The sequence below is a fragment of the Artemia franciscana genome, chromosome 16 (genome assembly GCF_032884065.1).
Source record: "Artemia franciscana chromosome 16, ASM3288406v1, whole genome shotgun sequence".
NCBI lineage: Eukaryota > Metazoa > Arthropoda > Branchiopoda > Anostraca > Artemiidae > Artemia > Artemia franciscana.
Window position 1 is genome coordinate 9,215,943 of NC_088878.1, and position 24,463 is coordinate 9,240,405.

At 35.1% G+C, this 24,463-nt stretch overlaps 1 protein-coding gene across 2 annotated transcripts in view; it reads left to right on the forward strand.

Annotated features, from left to right (window-relative positions):
* Nucleotides 1–3,841: 3,841 nt before the first annotated feature.
* LOC136037032 (ras-related and estrogen-regulated growth inhibitor-like protein) overlaps nt 3,842–24,463 on the forward strand; it is a 234,150-nt gene continuing 213,528 nt past the window's right edge. The window contains exons 1-2 of one of the 2 annotated variants that reach the window (XM_065719447.1): nt 3,842–4,774; nt 20,861–21,008. In XM_065719447.1, coding sequence (XP_065575519.1) covers nt 20,897–21,008 — 112 coding nt within the window. In that variant the 5' untranslated portion in view covers nt 3,842–4,774; nt 20,861–20,896. Of the gene's footprint in view, nt 4,775–11,851; nt 12,600–20,860; nt 21,009–24,463 lie in introns of those variants that run through there. The other variant, XM_065719446.1, reaches the window with a different exon arrangement.

Below are 24,463 nucleotides of genomic sequence, written 5' to 3' on the forward strand. Positions count from 1 at the left end.
GCAGTGTCAATGTGCTCTGTTGGTAAAATAATAAATTTGTCTTGTTTTCCTGAGTAAAAGGATTTTAGCTTAGACAAGTGTAACATTTTGACTATTGCGTTTATAAGTTTTAGAATTGTGATAAGATGGACGAAGTGACTGACAGAAAAGTTAAGTTCGGATTTGAAAAACTGAGACTCAAGCAAAGAAAAAAAAAACTTTCCGAGGCTGGAAAAGGCCCACAGCAGAGAAAGTTATTATTTATGTCGAGAACTAGGGTCAATAATACTTTTTGCCGCTTTTTTTCAACTTTTTGGCTATGATTCGAAGTTTTTTTCTAAGTTGGTCTTAGATTCTAAGTATTTTTCGCATGAATGTCACTGCTGATTATTCAGGGGCAAATCTTAATAACAAAAGCCTGTCAGTCTATTGAGGCTGTACCAGTTATAAAATTTCTATTGGCACGATAATTGATAAAATGAGGTGCTTAGGCGACAATAGCTTGGACAGATCCCCACCCATTCGAGGTCCATTGAATTGACCCTATGAGGCGTTGTTGCCTCTGTTTAACTTTTGTGATTGTATGACGTTTTTTTTCCATTCCCGAGAGATTAGACTGGCCATACGACTGGTAAAAAGGCAGCTTTTTGTCTTAGGCGAAATTTTTCAGGTTTTGCTTTTATGAAACCAGAGGTCAATGATTGGATCGTATTTTTTCATAGTCATGGGCTATTGAAAAATTCTATCCGAACAATGAACCTTGATAAATCCTGTGTTTTGTTAGGAGATTGTCAAAAAGTGAATTTGAACCAAGATTCAGCGTCTTAGCTTCCATGCCTGTGGCATTTTACAGAAGTCTTGATAACTTCACCCTAGATTGTCTACTTGTGTGACTGGGTGTTTTTACTTTAATATTCCGTTATTTAGAACCACACTGAAGAGGCACACAACATCAACCCAATTTCAACATAGGGTTAGCCAACATAGTCAAATACTTAGACGCCTTCCGGACCAGTAGAGCCCATAGCAGAGGAACCTACAGCATATCAAAACCAGATTGATGACGATCCAAACCAGATTTGGACGTGAAGCTAGCTGATGGCATAACCATCTTTACCAAGAAGCGTGTTTATATCCTACTCTTTACTGCCGAATTCAAGAGTAGCTTAAAAATTAAACTTCATGAGGTCACATCCATTCCTGCCGACAACATCTGAAATAGAAAAGCCTAGGTTCGACTTGGCTTCAATTTATTACCAAAAACAAACCACTGGTTCAGGCTATTGGTCCTTGGTTACTCTTGAAACTAGAGAAATGACGGTAAAATCAGCTCTTTGCAGCATATGCATCACATTTTCTGACGGAAAAACGCAGTTTGTTTCTGGGTTCACCAATTTTCGGCATGCCCATGAGAAAATCGAGGCATATGAAAAATCGAAAGGCCATATCGCTGTGGTTCAAGCATATGCTCAAGATGAAAGCTGCTAAGACCTTGGATGGTATATAAACAGCGCTTAGGCGAGTAAACGGAAAGAACAGATCATGTAAAACATCCAAGTACTGAATCGCATTTTTGAGGTCGTGAAGCTGTTGGGGAGATAAGGATTACCTTTCAGATCACATGGTGACCTGAAAAGGCTTGAGCTTCAAACAAACACAAGACCACGGGAACTTCCTTGAGGTTATATATTGTTGTCGTGGCTCACTCGTCACTTTTCTTTCTTAGACGATGGTCCAGAAAGTGATAAGGAGTATTTTGAAACACATGCGGATAGCTTTAGTAAACGGAATCGGGGAAAAAATTATAGCATCCAAATAAACACAACTCAGGATGCTGGGGTTGTGGACCAGGCTTATATTTTGTTAAGATATGGGAAAGACGAAGAAATTCCCAAATGGCTCCCTGCTGTCGTACCTGTTTAAGATTCCAGCGCCAAGGGTATGAACAAACTTTTGCAAGCCAAGATCGAACAGCATGGACTAAAGTACAAAAAGATAGCATGGCAATCGTTTGACGGTGCTTGTAATACGAGGGGTGAATTTATCGGACTTTGTTCTCACGTTAAAAATCGTTTTCCAGACTCTGTTTATATCAGGTGCTACAGTAACGTTCTAAACCTTTGCTTTGTTGATTGTTGCAGTGCAACAGAGGTGAGAAATCTTTTCGGCACCATGGACAGAACTTCATTTTTCTTTGCTGAGTCATGAAAACGAATCGGCCTGTGGTGACAACAAGTAGAGAACACAAAAGAAGGACAGCCGAAGTTGGAAAAGCTACAGAAAAATGGTGAAACTCATTAGTGGGCAGAAAAGAAGTCGCTTGTTTAGATATTTTCCAGTGACGATTACCTGTACTTAGATGCAGTGTACGTTTGGTCCTCGGTGGACAACGGTAGTTTTTTCGACTCAAAACTTCATCTGAAACTGACCCACTGCTGAGCAAGCCTAAGGAGTACCAAACAATCCTAACCGTTCACTTTTTTCTTGCTGTATTTGAAGCTATTGACCCTATTTCAATGTATCTCCAGACAAAGAGATGGGCATTTTGACGGCCTTGAACGTGGCTGATAAAGCAAGAAAGGATCTAGAGAGCATTTCCTTCGAAAGTGTCAAAAAAATTGCCTCCAAGTTCGTATCAAAGACCCAGGGTCGCTTAGAGACTCACTTCCTTGCACCTTCAGACTAGCTCAGAGCTACCAGCTCGTCGCTTTTCGAAGAAAAGTAGATGTCGGGAGAAATGGCAAATAATTCTCAACCTGAAGATCTGGAATAACAATTTCAAGTCAAAGTTTTCAGGCTAGTAATTGACCAAATGACAACCAGCCTGAAAGACAGATTTTCAAACAAACAGCCCATCTCCGACGTATTTTCCTTGCAGTCCACCCCCTTCAGCCTTGTGTGTCGAAGCGAAATGCCAGTGTCGGCCCTTTGGAACGTTGTAGACATGGCGAAGGTTTCTCATGACGAGCTGAGGTCAGAGCTGAAAAGATTTCCCCCAGTTCACGACAAAATTAGTAGTGCGGGTCATAATACTAGCCTGGTTAGGCCTGGTGCAGAATATAAGGATGGACTTCAACTCGGAGCTGAATGCAAAGAGGCTGATGTGCGAGATTCAAGATCCTGTAGTTCTTGACACAACTGCATAATTTTTATTGGCTACTATTAAGGCTTGAATGTGTGCTCATCAGCATACACTTCAGTTGTTCTGGCCTACAAATATCTGCTGACGGTTTCATTTTCTCATCTCAGCTGTGAAAGATCCTTCTAAAAACTGAAGCTCATTAAGACAAGATCAAACATTAAGACAACTACAATATCAGATAATCTTTTGCAAGCATGCTTGAGCTGCTTGATTCACTGCAATTAGAAGATTTCTTAGCAGACATGAAAAGATTTTCGAAGACTTTGACATCGCTTTTGTCAGTGCAATAGTTTTTTCCTCTTTTAGTTCAGTTATTTTGTTTTGTATCTGATCAAAATACACATTTTACGTTCTGATTGAAAGTCGAAAAACCCACAGTGGTGTCGAACATCCTTAGGAAGAGGACAAATACCGTGAATGTTATTTGGCCCAGATATCCATGATACAGGACGAAAGCTGAAAATTTTACACAGGTAAAAATACTGTGCCATTATCCTTTCGTGTGAAAACCTGAGCAAGTCCAACCAAGTATCAAGGAGATTAGGCACAAACAATGTTTAGTGGTATCTGCCCTCTTTCTACTTAAGCCTACTTCCTATTTATTGGGTAGTCCTAATTTGCCCGGCAGCGCAAATTTCGGCGCGAATGACGCAGCGTGCAATTTCCACTCATTGTTCAACGCCCTTTCTGATTAAATGCAAAAAAAACAAATTCCTTCTATAAAGAGGGTTATAGGTAGGGCCACCTAACTTAAATGCCCCCTTAGCTTTTTGCTTTCAGTCTGCCTCTGCTCTCAACCAATTCCGACCAAGATTGTCGTCCAAAAATACACTTTTAAAAGGGTGTGTCACCCTTGTAATTACGCAGTTGAAACCCAGCTAATTTAGCTGTCTACAGAATGAAATGGAAAAACTGCCATTAATGCTATAGAGAGGAACCACGAATTGCAAGCAAAAGGAAATGGGGGTAGCAAACGGAAAGGAAGGTATGAGTCACAGGAAATCAGAATAGGGATAGTTCAAAGAAAAAGACAAGGACATTTATCTAACACAAAAAAGGGGTTGAAGGTCCTCCCCGTGAAAAATACCCCTCCCAGAAAAAACCCTCGCAGTGGAACCGCCACCACGGAAAATATCGCCACCCCCTTGGAAAATCCCCTCCAGAAAATACCCTCGTGGAAAATATATCCCCGCTGAAAGGAAATCATTGCCAAAAATTTCTTCCCACTAAAAACTCCCTCAGACAATCTCTCCTCCCTCTGCATAAAACTTCGCCGCCAAAAATGTCAGTATTTTTTCTCAATAACAAATACTATCTGTAAGCAACGTACAAATTACAGAACTTAAAAAGGCACTTAAAATTCTACAATGGGGTATCCTGATTGTTTTATAGTTAGTGAGTAAGGGATACACGTCAAAAGGTGCATTTTAATACACCTTTAACCAGCAACTGAATGAAGTTGCTATCCGCCATTCATTCAGTTGCTATCCGCCATTCATAGTAAAAACACCTAAACTCGTTTAACCAGTGTTATAATTTGTTCGTGTCATATCGGATGCAGGAAATTTATTTGGATTAGCCTGCTGCAAATCTAATTGGATAATATCTGGCGCTATTTGAAGCTGGGGGGTCGTAAAAAAGCCCCCCTTGCGTGTAAGTCTTTGTCTCATGTTAATTAGAATTACTAATTAGTAGTTTACGATGTTGTCTTGGAAAATCGGAGATGTTGCGGTTGCTAAGTTTCAGGGTTATCCCTTGTGGCCAGTCAAAATTATTGGTGAAGTCAAGCAAGCGCCAGGTCCAGCAAAATTCACCGTTTTCTGCTAAAACGGTCGCATGATTTTCAAACAGTCTCTACCCAAAGTCTCCAAGAACGTCAAATTAAAGAGAACAGAGGCACTGCAAAAAACTACTAACGAGGCCAAGCTCGCTTTCTATGAAATGGACAATGATCCAGAAATCTACCAGCCATACTTGGAAAAATATCGTGCTTAGCGCAAGGGCACTGTTTCTAACAGCACCAATCAACCAGGACATCTTTCGAAAAATCTTCCGTCACATCTAAGCCCGGATATAGGCAACCAATCTTCTGACCTGAGCATCAGACTAACTCAGACCCAACGAGAATTTGAAGCTGTAAAAGCGAATCTCAGGGAAGAAATTTCACGTAAAGTTTCTGATCGCATAAACAATCAACTCCCGCACTCGGCTGAATCAATTATATCTGACGTATATGATTCTTTGATGGTCGAGTACTCGCCAAAATTTGATTTTATCGAAAAGCAACTAAAATCGCTAAAAAACAGCTTCATGCTCCTCGAAGAACGAGTGAAAAAGATTGAAAATAGACTTGTCGATATTGAGCAGGAAGATAGGCTGAATTCGCTTATTTTCAGTGGTGTCAAACAAGCTCTGGGTGCTGATGTAAAATCGTGTATTAATAGTATTATCTCGGACAAGATGGGCGTACAGGTTACTGTTTCGGAACTAACTAAAGTGTATAGATTTACCCTTCCAGCGAATTCTACGCGGCCTGATATGATTGCCCCGGTATTCGCCCAGTTTTCGTCTAAGGATGTGGCTGGAAAGGTATTTGCTGCTAAGAGCAAACTGGCCAAATCTGTTATATTTGTGTCAGAAAGTTCAATTAAGAAGCGACGAGAAATACTGCAACTGGCTCGTGATAGGCTAGGTAACCACAACGTATGGTCCGATCACGGCCGTATTTTCGCTCGATCTGGAACTGACACTCTGCCACGTCGACTGTAGAGTTGTGACGATATCTAATCTGAATGTTGTTTTTTTTTGTTATAGTAGTTACAAATGTGTACTTCAGTATCTACATTCTTTCGTAGTAATTGTTCTTTAATAGGAAGTAGGATAATTTATTTATGAATGTTTTCGCGATTACTACGGTTAGAAAATAATCGCTTTTCGTTGGATAATATTTTGTCGAGTGATGTTGGTAGCCGGTCGGAATTTTCGGATAAATTGTCAATTGTCATTTAACTACTTGACATGAAGATGTAGTTGATATAATTAACAAACTTGACAGTGAGGTGCAAGTGATAGGTATTTGTGAATCATTTATTAGTGAACAGTGTCCTGCTTCGTTATTTAATTTTCCAGGTTACACACTTATTTCCAAGAACCGGTCAGCGATGGGAAGGGGAGGTTTAGCATTTATAATCAAGGATGATGTAAAATTTAAAGTAAGGGAAGATTTGTCTTTATGGATTGAAGTTAAGATTGAAACTTTTGCTATTGAAATAGTGACAAGTAATAATAATCCATTTCTTATTTCATCGGTGTATAGACCCCCTGGTGCTAGCCCGGATTTTTTCCTAGAGGAATTCAAAATTTTAATATCTGAATTAAATCGAAATTTTGATAAAGTAAGGCCAAAAATTTGGATTTCCTTACACTAGTCATGCAGTACACCATCTTTTAAGTTTTGTTGATAATGCGCTTGAAAATAATATGGTTCCTTTAACTGTTTTTGTAGATTTCCGTAAGGCTTTTGACACTGTTGATTTTAGTACTCTTCTAAGTAGACTAAGTGGGCTTGGGTTAGGTAGTACTTGTGTAAAGTGGTTTTCATCGTATTTGCATGGCCAGACTATCAAAGTTGCTTTATCAGATATATCAAGCAGAGAGTTCGGTGTTAAGTGTGGAGCGCCTCAAGGTTCCGTGCTGGGACCTCTACTTTATCTTATTTATGTTAATTCGTTGGCTTCACATGTTGGAGTTGAAGCGCTGACCTCTTTCGCGGACGACACTGCGATAACAGTAATTGGTAGTTGTTTGGTGCAGGTTGCACATAAGGCTAATTTAGCACTTGAACGTTTGCGCAGTTTTACAGTAGGTAGTTCCCTAGCAGTTAACGCATCTAAAACAAATTACATTATCTTTAGTAGAACAGGTCGGTTACTTAATGATAATAATAAATTTTGGACATTTACTCATTAAACAAGTTTTTGAAATTAGGTATTTGGGGTTTTATTTAGATAATAATATTAGTTAGAAAAAGAATTGTAGTATTATTGGTGCTAAAATGGCTAGGGGTCTAGGAATTCAGAGACGTGTAAAAAAAAACTTTTCCATTCAAGATTTTAAAAATAATTTATTTTTCCCTTGTTCATCCTTATATAGATTACGGTCGTGTTCATTGGGCTAGCAATTTCTTCTCTAATTACAAAAGGATCCAGATTTTGCAAAATAAAAGCATTCGATTGATTGCGGACATAAAAGAGCAGGTTGAATCCAAAACTATTGCTAGCTTTTCCCGGTGTAATGTTTTAAATGTTGGTCAGATTCGTGACTACCAGACATCAATTTTTGTGTTCCAGAGCATGGAACATATATGCCCTGAGTATTTTCATGATTATTTTTCCATGAATCTGGAGCACCATAATTATGATACAAGAAATTCACAACTTTTAAGCCATGAACAAAGAAAAACAGTCAGATCATCATATGTAGTTCATAATCTGGGGCCTTCTGTTTGGAATAATCTGCCGGCTGGCATCAGAGAGTCTGTCACTTTGTATGGGTTTAAAAATAAATTGAAAACATTTTATTTAAGTAATAAATTTTGAACGACAGGAGGTTTTTGATGTCTTTTTTTGCAGTTTCTTGGTGTGGGATGGGGGCTGAATACCGGTAAATAATATTTAATAGGATTATTATGTTGCATTTTGTTCATGTGTATGTTTTGTGGTTTTTTTATATATAAGATAGGCTAGGCGGTTAATCATGAGACGTTATGTTTAGATATTTATTTATATGTTATAAATCATAATATGAAATTGCAGCATAAGTCCTTAGGACTTTCTTTTTGCTGCAATAATTTATTAGTGTTGTCATTTTTATTTATGTTTGTACTGTGGATAAAAATAAAACTTACCTACCTACCTAATGCCAAGATATCTCAGCTCTTATTGAACCATCAGATAAATACAGAATTAATTATAAGGAAGAGACGAGGGGAGGATGGAGGTAGAAATCGATTTGTGATCGCCAGAGCCGTAACCAGGATTTCAATTTGGGCTGTGCTTTTTTCGACGGCGGGGGGGGGGGAACAAAAGAAACTTTAAAAACATATGAAAAATGGGAAATTGGTATGTACTCCCGTTTAATTTCTCGGAAAATTTCTGGTCTACGCTGATATTATGAATGTAAAGAGTTGCACCTCAAAAATGAACAAAATTTCGTCTGTATGGGAGGGTTACTGCCCCTTTCTCATCCACAGCCTCCACCTCAAGGTCGCATAAACTTCGGGGGTTGCTCATTAGATCAGAAGTGAGTTTTAGTCATTTTTTAATAAGTCAAAAGTGACTGGTGACGAACCAGCCACAGAAAAGGGTATTTTATTTTTTTTTTTTTGGGGGGGGGCTATTTCTCTGGGGGGGGGGGGTCAAACACCGGCCACCAGGAGTAACACAACTCAATAGTAACTAAATTTAAATTTCAAAAGACATACCTAAAGAATCGCCTAATTATGATGATTCCATATATGTAAAATTCACTAAGCGTAGTGTTTGCAATAAAATGCTACGAGCCCGAGAACATTTTCCTGAGTTTTGAAATGAGGGGAAACGCCTCCTGGAAGACAAATATTTTTCATGAAAATCCCACCACTAGATTCGGCATATCAGCGAACCCAACTGTAGATGTTTCTAGCTCTTGCATGTAAAAATGTGGAATTTTGTATTTTTTTGCCAGAAGAAAGATCGCGGATGCATGTTTATTTGTTTTCTTTTTGTTTTATATTTTTTCTCTTCCCCAGGGGCGATTTTATCGAACCAGTGGTCCTAAAACATCGGGAGAGAGCTCATTTGAACGGGAATTAAAAGCTCTACTGTTCGTTATAAGTAGCCAGAGATTAGAGGGCAACTAGCCCCCTTCACACGTCTATTATTCTCCCAAAATCGTTTGATCAATAATTCGAGATAGCCATTCTGTTTAAAACAGTTTAAAGATCCCAAAACTATGCCCTTGGAGATAATATGGCTCCCACAACCCCTGGGGATATGTCTTTAAGTTATAACATTTGCCCATTGTTTACGGATAGTTTTTGTTACTGGGAAGTGTACAGACATTTTTTGGGGGGGGGATTTTTGGCTTGATTCCCATGGAGATAAATTTCTGTAGGGAGGGAAATTTTCGGAAGTCAGCTTTCTAGGGCAAACTTTACACATGAGGGATTGACGGAATTCCTATGCAAAACTGCCGACTGAATTTTGAATGTGGAGATGTTCAGGAGAAGGCAGTTGTTCAGTGTGTTTTAATTTCCGAGAAAAAATACATATGGAAGGGGAAAGTTTTCGAGTGATAGAAAAAAATTATTAGCATTAAATTCTTTTCCAATTAAAATATTCTAAAGATAATTTTGCAGGCTGAATCGTGTGTAAAAATTTATGGAGGGGGGGGGGAGGAATTGTCAGTGGAGACGGAATTGACAGAAAGGAATTTTAAGGATCGGTTGTTTTTCTTGGAAGGAAGTTTTCACGGAGGAGTTTCTCGTGAGAGGAGGGAATTTTCATAGATGGCGAGCTAGATTTACCGGCATTATGTGAAAAGCGATCTTAAACAAAAAAAAAGTTTTTACTACTGAAAGTAGCGAGCAACATTAAAACTAAAAACAAATAGAAATTATTTTCTACATAAAGGGGGTGTACCCTCCTTAATACCTTGTTCTTTACTTTACAATTTGACTGTTTTTCCCAGTTTTTTAAGAACGACTTCTGAACAAACACTTTTTAATTAAAATAAGAAGCTTTTTTAAAAGCGCTAAGTATATTAGCATGAAGAGCAAGATATTGCAGAGAGGGACACACCTTCATATACGAAATAATTTGTGTTCGTTCTGATTTAAAATGTTGCTCCTTACTTTCAGTTGAAAAAACTTGTTCTTTTTAAATTTAATTTGAAGAAGAGTCACATATGGCAAAGTCATTGTGTATACACAATTTGGGGTATATATTTGACCATTAGGATGTGGGGGTAAAGTTTATTGATATATCCTAAGGAATGATGTTAGTATATATTTTAAAATAGGTTTAAAGTAGTTTTCTGAATTTTACAGTTTCGAATACCTTAACTAAAATTAGACTAAAATTAAACCAATTGGTTGGTGTTCACGAGTTCAAGATTATAAAAAAAATGATATTAGACAACATAAAACTGTGTATGGGAGAATTTCTTAAAGTTATACCTGCCATTTTTTTCTTTTTTTTTAGCATTAAAGCTTGGTTTTTGAATTCCATGGTAATATACTCCAAAGTTTGAATGGTTTAATGTTTGGGCGCGAAAATTTTCTAAGAATCTCTCACGTTAAAATATTTTTTTTTTAAATTCCAACAATGTAACGTCTTATGGGGGTGGGGTGGCCACTTGTAATTTTGCGGTGTCTCTCTGAATGTCAATTCAAATTGAGTTCTGTTTCGTTTTCAGACAAGTGCAAGTTATATTCTGGTCTTGAGAATGAATGGGACTTTCAGCCCCGCTCATATCAGTTTTGCTCTTTCTGAGTTTGAATTGGTTATTTATTGCGATTTCTGTTTGTTTTGGGTTTGAGTTGAATATCAGTTTAATTTTTAGTATTATTATTCAATTCATTATTGGTTTCTTCTTTTTTTTTGCTAAATGTAATATCTGATTTGTGATAGTTTTACGCTTGGAAGATTATTTGACTTTAATTCTGCTTATTTTTGGTTTAATAAAGCTCTTTGCTTTTCTTTGAAAAACTTATTTTGTGGAAAACTAATTGAATGAAAAGAGAATAATTCCTGAAGGGCAAAATGCTTATGTCATCTGCAAGGAAGATGAAGGAGATTCGGACCATTTTTCGTGGAGTGCCTGGTGCTTTCTTATTTCAGGGCGAAATATTTAATTGTGCTTATTTTTGGTGCTTCCTGACAATCTTCAAAACAGAAACCCAACAACGATATCTCGAGCTGATGTATATATAGGTAAATACTAGAAAATATGGAAAAGCTTATGCGATTAAGCAATTTTGTTTTCTATTGTATTTTGTTTTTGTATGTTTTTTAGTTTGTTTTGTTAGTGATTTTCTTGTTTTTTATGCATTTTCTTTGTTTGTATATGGTCCCTGGTCTTTTGGAATGCATTGATCTATCTGTCTATGTAAAAATTGATGCTTATATATATATATATATATATATATATATATATATATATATATATATATATATATATATATATATATATATGTATATATATATATATATATATATATATATATATATATATATATATATATATATATATATATATATATATATATATATCTATATGGTATACGAAAATATGGTAAATATATCGTATCTGTCATTTCTCCATTCGATGAAATACCTTACAGGGCTTCAAATATAATTTTTAAACAAAAATTAAAGCAGAATGTAGGCTATCTACAGATTTGAAAAGAGCTGTATCTTTTTGATTATTATTATCTAGTGAGCATAAAAAAACATAAATTACAATGAATATGCAAATTATATTTTTAAAATGTTACAAATGAGTAGACATTATGCCAAGAATTTGAAAATTTTCTGGAAAAGGATAGGCTTACTCGTAACCAATTATTTACTCAGGATTTTTACTTTGGCTGGAGCTGATTTCTTTTTTTCCTTTTTATTACCCCATTGAAACATTTATTTCACTTCTATACTCATTTGTTTGTATATATAACCCTTTGTAACACTTCTGGCAATGGTTGGAGACTAATTTGTTTTTGACGCTAAGACCAGAAAGGAGACAGTTTTTAATCGGACACCAAAAGAATCGTACAAAATTTATGTGTTTTACAGTCTTAGGATTCTCTTGAGATGAGATTCTTGTACTAAATAGTGGGAACATTAGATCGGATACAGATTATGGTTTAGTTGTTTTTTACAAATAATATACCCCGTGAAAGGTTAAATTCCCGCTTTAATTGTGTTTTTCCTGGATTATGAGTTATAAAAGTGTCAACAAAACAAATGTTGAATAGTAGCATTTTTTCAGTTTCATACCTAAATAAGGCAGGGTTTTTAACCCCTTAGTTTGCTTCATATATCTCAATTGAACTTACGTTAAATCGTCAAAAAAAAAAACTTCAGTTGCTCAATGATAGATTAGTGTATTTTTTGTTTATTTTTAAAATTTTTGGTCGGAATTTCACGGTGATAGATTGTAGTTTAGATTGGATTTATGGATGAAGTGGTTGCCGCATCATTTATAGTATTTTAGTTGCATAAAAATTTACCTGTTCCTCAGCCAAGTTCATAGCAACACTAGAAAACTATAAAAGTACGTTAACTAAGAACTGTTCTCCTACAAAACCAGTGTCTGTCAACACGTTAATCCAAGATCCCTGTATTTTTAAGAAAAATTTCCATCAAGCTCATCTATTAACTTTGATTTATGTTTTGACATGTCCAGCTTGAATTCAAACCCAGTTTTTCCTGTTCTAATGGTAAGTATTATTTTAAAGCCCTATTTGATCTTTTTTTTCATTCTTTTTATGTGATATCGTTTATTGTTTTTAGTTTCAAACATGCTTGGTGTATTGGACTCATAACAAAGAGAAAAGTAAAAAGGCAGTGTTTAATAGATCCATGTCTTATCTTTATAATAAGTTTGTCTATTATGATATCCTTTTATGACAAATTTTATTTTGATGTAAATTTTAGTCGGATTCATCATTGCAAAGTTTCATCTCCAAAATTGGTTCGTGGTGTTGGTATTTTAAGAAGATTTCATAATTTTTTTCCTCTACATGTTCTGAAAGCAATTTATTATTTAATTTTTCACCCTTATTTAGTGTATGGTTGTTCATTGTATGCAAGCAATTTTTCTAGTCATGTGAAAAGGGTACAGATTATGCAGAATAAGGCAATTAGAAGTTTTTGTGAGTGTCTTGCGTGTGGTAGTACTAGAGATTGTTTTAGAGATTTAGATATTTTGAATATTGATTTTATTAAGTCTCAGCAGATTTCAATTTTTGTATACCAGGTTTTAAATGGATTGTCTCCTCAATATTTTAGAAGTTTTTATCGATATAATTCAAATTATAACGATTATTCTACTAGGAGCTCTGATCAATTGACTAGTGAAATCAGGCATACAACGCGATCTGGGTTTATGATTAAACATGTAGGTGTTGTTATTTGGAACTCAATTCCAGAGAGTGTTAGGTCGTCTGATAACCTTGTGTTATTTAAAGTAAGAATAAGAAAATGTTTTTTGGATATATTGTAAATTATATTGGTTAAAAATTTATCCCTTTTTTTCTTTTTTTTTACGATGAGAGATGGCTGTTTAGAGACTGGATAGTCTTTCATCTGTTTTTTTTTTCTTTGCGTATTTCTCTGATTTTGAATGAATAGTTATCATTTATTTGTTGTAGTTTTGCCGCTGAACAGGGACATTTTAGGTCCTAAATTGAGCAGCATATTATTGACTGTAAGTGCGATTTTAGTAATTTGTTTTTGATGAAATAGACGCATATCTACCTACCTTATTTAGCACGTTATTCCTAATTAGTTTCTTATAACAAATATAAACTAAAAATGTACTTCAATAAGTTTAATCAAAGAAAAAGACAAACAGAGAAGACTGTCCTCTTCTTTCCTATTAAAAAGCGTAATTTAATTCCTTTGGTTTATTTTTGTGAAGTTGACTGTCCCTTTTTCTTAGCCAATCAGATTATTTCTATAATGTATGTTTTGAAATCAGATAACATTTTTATCGCTTGCTGTATTTTTTTTTTTTTTTTTTGCTACACTAACTTTTGAGAGAGTAAAAATGCTATAAAATTTTCTGGTTCTTTTTTATTACATTTTATTAAAAATCTTGAATTAAATATTGAATTTCCTGGAATATTAAATTTTTAATAAATTATTTTAGAATCGAATTGAAATAAAATAAAATTTAGTAAATTTAATACAATCCCAAAGCCGAATGAAACGACCTTTTTTTTTATCGCTGCCTGTGTTTGCTTTAATTTGCCACGTCAACTTTTGTGCCAATAAAAACAACACAAAATCTATCTGGTTCTCTTCAATGAAATTATTCAATTTCCCAGTGGTTGTTTAAAACACAAATTAGAAATTTGTTTTATATCCTATTAGAACCAATTTTTCATATAAAACCCAAATTTCCTTAAAAAAAAATTGTTTATTTTTTTTAGTATGGTAAAAGACTTCACTTTATAATTTTCTTAGGTGTTCTAAGTCATGCCATTTTCGTCTAGCTTCTAAGCAGGGCGCCCAGTTCACGGAGATTTAGGTGGTAGAGCAACATTATTTTAGAGTATTTTTGTCTAATGAAAACACCAAAAAAGGTAATTTTCAACGGAAATCCCAAAAAAGTAATTTTTCAAAATTTAGGAGGGGGAACAATAACCCTTCAAGGGGTATTCTTATATTTTACGATTGTTTTCTTATTGAATTGTTTTATGATCAAACCTAAATTGAAGAACCGTAATTAAATAAGTTAAACTAAACGTCTCCTAGGCAAACTTTTTGCATATATACTCAAGAAAAGGGTTCTTAAAAAGTGAAGAAGCTACTTTAATTATGCTTAATAACTCGAACCAATGTGTTGAGTTGAATCCGCAGGATTTGCAAGAAAACATTAACACTAAAGTAGGTGCGTCAGTACCCAAGCTGGGCCTCCTCGATTAGAGTCATGGCTAAGGCTGGTAAAGTTGGGGTTTCCCAGGCTTAGCCCGGGTATTAGAGCCGAGTTAAAGTGTAGAGTACCAGCGGGAGTATTACTTACTAAAACCGTTGTCCTAGGAAAACAGAAGTCAGTAGTATATATAAACGAAAGTTTCGACTAAATTTCGATTGATCACCTTACTCTCCACCCCCAAGAACAAAAAAATATGAACTTATAAAAAATTGTGAATTTATTTTTTGCTAAAAAGTATCGATGGATGCTCTACGTTATATAGAGGGAGATGCTAAAATGTCTTCTGTTTTATTTTTTTTAACCTTTAAAGCAACTGGCCACGCTGAGCTTAGAATCAAAGAGGTGCAAAACCGCGTACTGAAGCCGAGATTTAATTGAAAACCTAGAAACTAGTACCTTTTAGTAGGAAACGAGAAAATTAGGTACCACTGACAAACAACAAATTATGTTTGCTTAAAGTTACATTCATTCGGTCCCTGATTATTAAGGGAAAATATTTCAACGTTATGGATATTATGAGAATCATACCATCTATTCCACAGTGATTGATTGTTTATATATGGATATATTCATATTTTTTTTCAAGATCTCTTTTATTGTCAGATTTTCATATCACATGCACCTTTCAATCAATGCGTCTTTGTAAAAGAATTCTCAAGTTGACAAATGTTGGCTTAACGCCTTGTAGTAGACGGTTCCCTTCGGGAATTGTTTTTCATCTTTTTCACAGAATTTTTTCTGGTCTGTTCAAACTTCATATTTTAGCATTGAAGAATGCCAGGAAATTTGTCAAACATTTTTATATTATTATAAAATGCAGTTCCAAAAATAAGATCAAATATTGATAATCACACTAAGCACTAGTGATTCCACTTTATATTTTTTTAAGATTTATTTTCTCTGAAAATTTATAGTTTTTCAATTGGAAAGTCTGTACATTTCAATATAATTTGTTTTCGTTATTTGGGGTATACAATTGCAAAGGCCTATATAATAAATAAATGAATGAATTCTTCATTAACTACTAAATTACAAAAACTATATGTACACACAACCGCCCGAGGAAGGCTCAAACAGCCTGATGTTGGACGGCTGCAATCCTCTGATTCTCGATCTATTTTTTTAAAAAACAAATAATAAAGAAGGACAAAAACACTCTCACTCAACTATCCTTTAATACCAGAAAATACATAAATAAAGGCTAACAATAATAAGAACAAGAAATCTCCCCACTCCCAATAAATGTTTTTTTAAATTTTACTTTAAATGAACCAATGTGTTCCGCTTCCCTAATGCCAGCTGGGATACCATTCCAAATAGCCGAAACTAAATACCTAATTCCGAAAGCTGCACGTGTGGTGTCTCGGTACTCAACAATAAAATTATCCGCCTCTCTTGTCTCATAGGCCTAGCTGTGGAGTGGACGATTTACTCGAAAAAATATTGGTAAAAACTGGAGGAGATATATCATTGCAACATCGATACGCAAAAACAGCAGTTTGATAATCTCGAATCTGACCAATGTTAAGCGCTCGTAGTTTCTTAAAACATGACGCGGTATCATTCACATTTTCTGCATTATTACCAAGAAGACCTACTGTTTTTTTTTGTAGGATCTGCACTCGTTTAAAATTTGCATAGAAATTACTAGATCAATGGACACAACCATAAGAAATACAAGGCGCAACAATGGTGTGATACACTAATAAAAGAATTGATAATGGTAAAACATGCTTTAATCGACGCAAAATCCCCAAACCTCTAGCAACTTTAGCTGCGACAAGATGACTATGGTTCTTCCAAGATAGATTCCAATCAAGCTGGAATCCTAAATAACGCACTTCATGCACCTGTGACAAAGGCCTACCGCTAAAAAATATCTTTTTATCAACACATGGAGGCCTACTAACTCTCCTATAAATCCTAAAATTAGTTTTATTAGCGTTCACTGACAAAAGGCTCAAACTTATAAATACAAAAAATGCCTTTAATACCCTATTTACTTTCAAAAACAAATCATCAACAGAACTCTTGCGCCTGTACATTTTGCCCAACACTTGAAAAAAACTCAGCAAATTTATTCGTCATACTTATTTCATCATTAGCAAGTTCTCCTTGAATCAGTAGCGAATTGGGTGGAGCTTTTTTCTTCTTTCCCAATAGGTCATTAATAACTTTCCAAATTCCTATAGTATTATCCTTATTTAAACTCCATTGGCTTGCAAAATATTCTTTTTTAACTTTTCTTCTCGTCGAGTTTACTTTATTATGTATTATTTTGTATTCTTCTAGTTTCTTGGCACATTCACTATTTAAAGATACGCTTGATTTCTTAAATCTGACGCTTTAAGAATTTCAGCAGTTATCCAGGGCTTCCTGGGCTCACGCATACGTGGTGTCAAGAATTTCACTGAGCAAGTCTTATCATAAATTGGCTGTACGACCCCCATCATACGATCAAGTGCACCACAAGTGTCATCTTTCATGTCCATAGTCTCACGAAAATCAATGGTTCTCAACTCTTCACCAAACCTCTGCAAATTCAACTTTTTTAGCGACCTATTCTTCACTTTTTTTATATTTTATTTCTTTTTATTCAGCCACAAGGTACCGCTCCAAAAACTGGGAAATGGTTCAAACAAGGGTATAGAACCACATCGGCATAACTACGGTCCAGATACTTAGAACCAACAAAAATATTATCAATGAGAGTGGCTGAATGACCCGTAACACGTGTTGGAATACTCACTAGGGGGAAAAGATCATGAGCAACCATAAAATTAAAAAAAATCAAGGTTCATTCCATTCAATATAAGCAGATCAAAGTTGAAATCACCCATACAAATAAAATCTAAACCTGTCCGAGACACCGCACGCGCAAGTTGATCAAACTCACGTTCAAATTCTTCCCAGCTAGCATTCGGTGGTTTATGCACAACACAATTCAAACATTTACTACTTCCCATATCTAATTTCAGACTAAAACTTTCGAGCCTACCCTCTATCCAAACATCAATATCATTTCTTACTTGGTATGTCAACGACTAAGAAATCAAACACGCAATTCTCCCTCTATAAAGTGACGTCCAATTTTTAATCTCCAAATTATAATCTAGAAAAGAGTACAGTGAGAGAGAGTGTTCCTGACTCAAAAAATTTTCACATATACCAATAAAACTAACTTCACCTTGAGAATCAAAGAGAAATTGCAACACATCCTCATAACATGTGGCTAGGTGGCAATTCCAGGCACAGAAACTCAGTAAATCGGCTTCCACGGGTTTTAATGGCGAACATTGAACGTAAGCACAGTTTCCCTACTGGAGGAGTAGGGGATGAATCATCAAAGAAAATTTGAAAACTATAGTCTACAATTTCACGTTTCCTAGTTTTTAACACCCTCGCCCGGATAAACTCTAGTATTGCAAAGTTTTCTAGAGTATTTAATAGATATTGTGGCTGTACAAATCTATTTTCGTAATCATTTATAAAGAAGCGGGATATTCTCCTTGGGTATCCAGAACTTTTAAAGAAGAAAAACAAAGAAAAGCTGTTAAGTGCTTACTTTATGCATTTTGTTTCTTTATTTGAACCATGCTAATAAATTACTAACAAATTAAAAATACGGAAGACATTAATAGTATAATATTGTCAATATACAAATATTTTGAGTTTACGAAGTATCTACCCAGAAAATGGGTTATGTCGGTTTCAGAAAATATTTTCTGGGTGGGGGATTTTGATTAAAAGGACCTGTTGTTTAAATTTGCAACTACTTTCATCTGTTTGCTCATTACTAGTAGCAAAGCCTTTCAAATTTCGTGTCGAGGGGGTGAGGAATTTTTCTCCTCCACAAGTTTTAATGTCACTCCTTACTTTCAGTTAAAAAAAAAGTAGTTTTTTTTTATTTAATTTCTGAACGTTTTTTAATTAATGCATGTTTTGAATTTGGCTCTCCGCACATGAATAATTGAAGCAAAATTTGCATATTATTTCATATTGTGGCTAAATGGCTTTCTCATAGTTTTGATCGGACGATCTTGAGAAAAAACGGGGGAGGAGGCCTAGTTACCCTCTAATTTGTCGACTACTTAAAAAGGCAACTAGAATTTTTAATTCTTACGAACGTTTCTATTAGTAAAAATATACGTAACTTACGAATTAACTTACGTAATGATTTCTATATTCGTATATTCTCACTACGTGTATGAGGGGGTTCGTCCACTCGTCAATACCTCGCTCTTTACACTAAGGCTTAAATTTTGTCCCAGTTCCTTAAGAATGACCCCTGAATCACAAACGCCGTAGAATAAACAGCAGAATTTTGATCCGGTGAGTTTGGGAAAAATTGGCGTGGGAGGGGGCCTAGGTGCACTCCAATTTGTTTGGTCGCTTAAAAAGGGCACTAGAACTTTCAGTTTCCGTCAGAATGAGCCCTCTTACGACATTCTAGGACCACCGGTTCGATACGATGACCCCCGGAAAAAAAAACACAAATAAACACGCATCCATGATCTGGCTTGTGGCAAAAAATACAAAACTCCACATTTTTGTAGATAGGACCTTGAAACTTCTATTGTGGGGTGGTCTGATACGCTAAATCTGATGGTGCTATTTTCGCTAAGATTCAATCATTTTTAAGGGGTGTTTTCCCCTATTTTCTAAAATTAGGAAAATTTTCTCAGGCTCGTAACTATTGATGAGTAGAAATAAAATTGATGAAACTTATATATTTAAAATCAGCATTAAAATTCGATTCTTTTGATTTAACTATTGGTATCAAAATTCCGTTTTTTAGAGTTTTGGTTACTATTGAGCCGGGTCACTCCTTACTACAGTTCGTTACCACGAATCGTTTGATGAATTCGGATTGTGCTATGGTATTTTGGACGTCATCAAATCAGACTGTCAAAGGTAATGCTATAATTAATGGATTGCTTGAAGGAGAGGAAGGCGTGGTAAAGGTTAGTTGAAAGCCGCGTATTGGAAGGATGCCACGCACAAACGTTTCCAGCTACTCAGTAAAATTCATTGCCCCCTCCCAAACATTTTGGCTAGTGAAACCTCTGACGGCCTGGAAAGTTACAAGCAAGAATCTAAAGAGCTATTAGAAGTAACAAGAAGATAGAGTTTCCGTTTTCAGTAGATCCACTGTAAATTTGTGTCTATCAAACAGTTCGTGGTAAACGAAATGTAGTAAGGAGCGACCCAGCTCAATAGTAACCAAAAATCTAAAAAATAGAATTTTGATACAAATAGTTAAATCAAAAGAATCGAATTTTAATGCTGATTTTAAATCTATAAGTTACATTAAATTTAGTCTTTGTCATCAAAAGTTACGAGCCTGAGAAAACACTCCTTATTTTTGAAAACAGGGGGAAACACCCCCTAAAAGTCATACAATCTTAACGAAAATCACACCGTCGCATTCGGTGTATCAGACAACCCTACATCAAAAAGCTCAAGCTCCTATCTACAAAAATGTGGAATTTCGTATTTTTGCCAAAAGACAAATCACGGGTGCGTGTTTATTTGTTAGTTTGTTTTTTTTTGTTTTTTTTTTTTCCCCAGGGGTCATCGTATCGACCAAGTGGTCCTAGAATGTCTAAAGTTTGACTCTTTACGCTAAAGTTTGACTCTTTGCCACACTTCTGCTTTTTAAAACAGTTAAAAGCTTTAGCGTAAAGAGCGAGGGATTGCGGAGGGGACAACCCATTTCATATACGGAGTAATTTCTGTTCGTTTTAAGTTTTATCGTCGCTCCTTACTTTCAGCTAAAAAAACTAGTTTTCCTATGTAATTGTAGTAAGGGATAATCTGAAGACGGGCACTTTAAGATTTGGAAATCTTTCCCAATAATTTGCGTTTTTTTTAAAATATTTGGCTATATTGTAAACAGCTTATCCTCCCCTTTATCAAGTGAGCCTAAGAATATATTTACTGATGGCAACCCTTTACATTCTTCCGGTCCCCCAACTCACAACCTGGGAAAACATACAGATTCTAACAGTAAATCTTGTAATATAACTTTTCTTACAGGTTGAATCAAGATGCCTTATATTGTAAATCAAACCAATGATGAGGCCAGACGACGGTTCTTTACAGTCAGTTAAAAATGGACCTATTGTTGTCGATGGATCTCCAATAAAAATCGTAGTTGCTGGAAGCAAGGGCAGTGGAAAATCAGGTACTTTTTATATAAACTTTTTTTTAACCCTAAATTCATCATACTTCTTGTAATACCGTAGCTAGCCGCTAATGAATATAATATGGATTCTACCTAAACGCTATAAAGCCTTCAAAAGTACCTTCAACAGGCCTTAAATCAATATTTAAGGCCTTAAATCAAAAGCCCTACAGGCCTTAAGGCCTGTATCAAAAGGCCTAAGGCCTACAGGCCTTAAATCAAAGAGTACCTTAAATCAATATTCTTGTACAAGAAAGTAAAACCCTAGAATACAATAATACAGTTTCATTAATTAAAGAGAACAAAATTATGTATCTAGATTTTATTTTTGGTATTGGTTTGTATATAATAATCCACCGAAAATGTATTGTGCTCATTTCTAAAAATAACTGCGTATAATCTGCAATTGATATTAACCAGACTTGATTGATTAAAAAATGTGTTACCGACTTAAATCATCTTTGACCGGTAGTTCTCAAACTGTGGTGGGTGAAACCCCTGGGGGTATACCTAAATTTTACAGAGTATACACGGCTGGCCAACAAAAAAAATAAAACAACCATTTAACTCTAGGACTGGCAAAAGTCGTCAGAATTACCCCTATCTGACTCTCAAGTGGTTTCGTTGGAGACACGTTAGCGCGCGCGCGCCACTAAGGCTTAGTCATCAGAGTCGTTTTGCAGTCCCCCCAGTCTCTGATGTTGCTGCACTGCAATAGTATTGCCTTTTGTTACAAGCTCGCTCTCATTACTGTTTTATTTCTGTGTTGTGTTGAGTTGTTCTGTGGACACTCAACCCTGTTCAAACAGTACGTCAGTGTATTGATCCAGGTACGTGAATGAATTTTACAATGAAAATTAATAATAAATAAATGACTCCTAAAAAAGGCTTTTTGGAGATCTGAATCAAAGCTCTGGGCCATCAATTTCACAAGAAGAAAGTAGTCCTGAACGTCTTGTTACTAATGAGCAGCCCAAGACAAAATAAAAATAAACAAAAACTGGCATTTGAGTCTAAAAGGAAAAGAAAAAAAGATGATGAGTTGTACTTACATGGATTGGAAGCTCGGACGATCCCAATCCACAACACTTTGTTTGTTCTGAAGTTTTACCAAACAAACCTATGAGCAAATCTTCATTTTGAAAGCAAACATGAGAATTTAGTAAAAAAGGAGTTACAGTACTTTGGACGTCTTTTCGAAAATCTTCAAAGTAGGGAAAACACAATAAAACAGTTTTCTGGTGCAGAACAAAATGAAAGTCCAGTAAAAGCTTCTTACAAAGTTAGTCATTTGATTGCAAAGGCTGGTAAAACCATACTATTGGCGAAAATTTAATCCTTCCTGCTGCAGCAGAAATTGTTCTTGCATGTTTGGAGAGAAAGAGCTACTAAAGAGAATTAAAGCAATTCCATTATCAAATGATAGAGTTTTAATGATAATTATTGATATAGTGTATGACACAAAGGAAAACTTGTCGGAGCAATTCGAGGTTAGTCCTTGCTTTGGTATACTACTCGATGAAACCACGGATGGCATAGCCCTACTGATAGTTTTGTACGTCGCATTTTTCAAGATGAAATATTTGAAGATATTTTATTTTGTAAAGCATTTAAAACATCGACAAAAGTTGAAGATGGTTTCAAGTTGTTAGATTCTTTTTTTTCCAAAAACCAACTCGATTGAAAAAAAAAATGTTGGTTGAGTATTTGATGGTGCTTAGTCTATGAATGGTCACATTACGGGGCTTGTAGTGCATTTAAAAAAGTTTCAACTGAATGTAAGTTCACTCATTGTGTACTTCACCGAGAGGGTTTGGTGGCTAAGACACTTCTTTATGAACTTAAAGATGTCCTTGATAAGAATGCTAAAATTTTGAACTTCCTTAAAAGTATGGCTCAAAATTTTCGTTACTCAAAAATTCTATGCTACAAAAGGAGGAGCCTCTATGATAAGTTATTGCTGCATAATGAGGTACGATGGCCTTCTTGGTGAAATGCTGTGTCCCGTGTATTTGAACTCCACAAAGAATAACACTTTTTTTTTTACCGAACACAAATCCCATCTGTCTTCTGTACTTATTGATTTTGATTGGCTTTTGGGGTTGCCTTATTTCAGTAATATTTTTGAAAGGCTCAACATCTGGAATTTATCTATGCAGGGCAGTGTTTCTAATATTTTTTATGTAGGAAGCAACACTAATGCAATGCTAAAAACACTCACTCTCTTGGAAAAACAAATAGAAAATAAAACTGCGAGCCGTTTAAAAGATTACATACATTTTTGCAAGAAAATGAGAAAAAAAATTCTGATTTCACTGAACTCAAAACTCAAATGAGGCAGCTTTTGGATGCATTGAAGATCCGCATAAGAGAATGGAGATCTGTTTCTCCACCTGTGGACAAACAGATCGACTGGATAATCGACCCCTTTAATGCTGATGCTATGGATACCTGACTACCATTCAAAAGGAGCAACTCATTGAAGTCTCATTTGACTGCTGAACTACATTATTAGAGTTCTAGATTGGTATTGGGAAGAAATACAAAGAACTGTCAAGCACTGCTTCTAAATTTTTTCTAGAATTTTCCACCACTTATCAATGTAAAAAGGGATAATTAAGTTTAACCTATCTTAAAAATAAATCTTGAAACAAATTAAATGTTAAAGATAATTTAAGATTGTATTTAACTAAGTTAGAACCCAATTTCGATAAACTGTGTAAAGGGATGCAAGTTCATACTTCTCCTTAATCTCTTTGAAAGTTATCGCTTCTTATCCTTCAAATTTTCTGTGTTTGATTTTAAATAAAAATGTTTGTAAAAAATATATCTTTTTTTTGCTTAAACTAGATGCGTAATTAAGTTTAATTGGTTAAGGCCTTAAGATTTGTTTAATATTTTAACTATAGTATACTATACCAGTAACAGAGAAAGGATACCTAAAATGTTTTGTGGGTAAAAAGGGATAGAGTGTCTATATAAGATTCAGAACCAATGCCTTAGAAATTAGATCATCCAGAGCCGAAGACATAAGAAAATATCATATCATGAAAGTAGAAGCACTGAAGCTTGTACAATTTCTTATTAAAAGTTGTATAATGTTACATATTTAATGTCTGAGATTAAAAATCCTTTTTTTCTGGGATGAACAATAACTAAACTCATCATTGCATAGCTTAGTTTCCAAATTTAAAAAAAAACTTTTTAGTATTTTTAGTATTCTCCTTGAAGAAATCAAAAAAAAAAATCCTACCCCCTAGATGTTGAAAAATATTTTTGAGTATGTTATTGAAAAAAAAAATGAAAAAGGGTGCTACTCCCTTCTTACATTTTTGTGAATGATAGGCATTAGGGGCATGTCTTTTTTGGTATTCTCATGAAAGATATCGGAAAAAAAAAATCCTGCCCCCATAGATGTTGAAAAATTCTTTTGTGTATGTTATTGAAAAATAAAA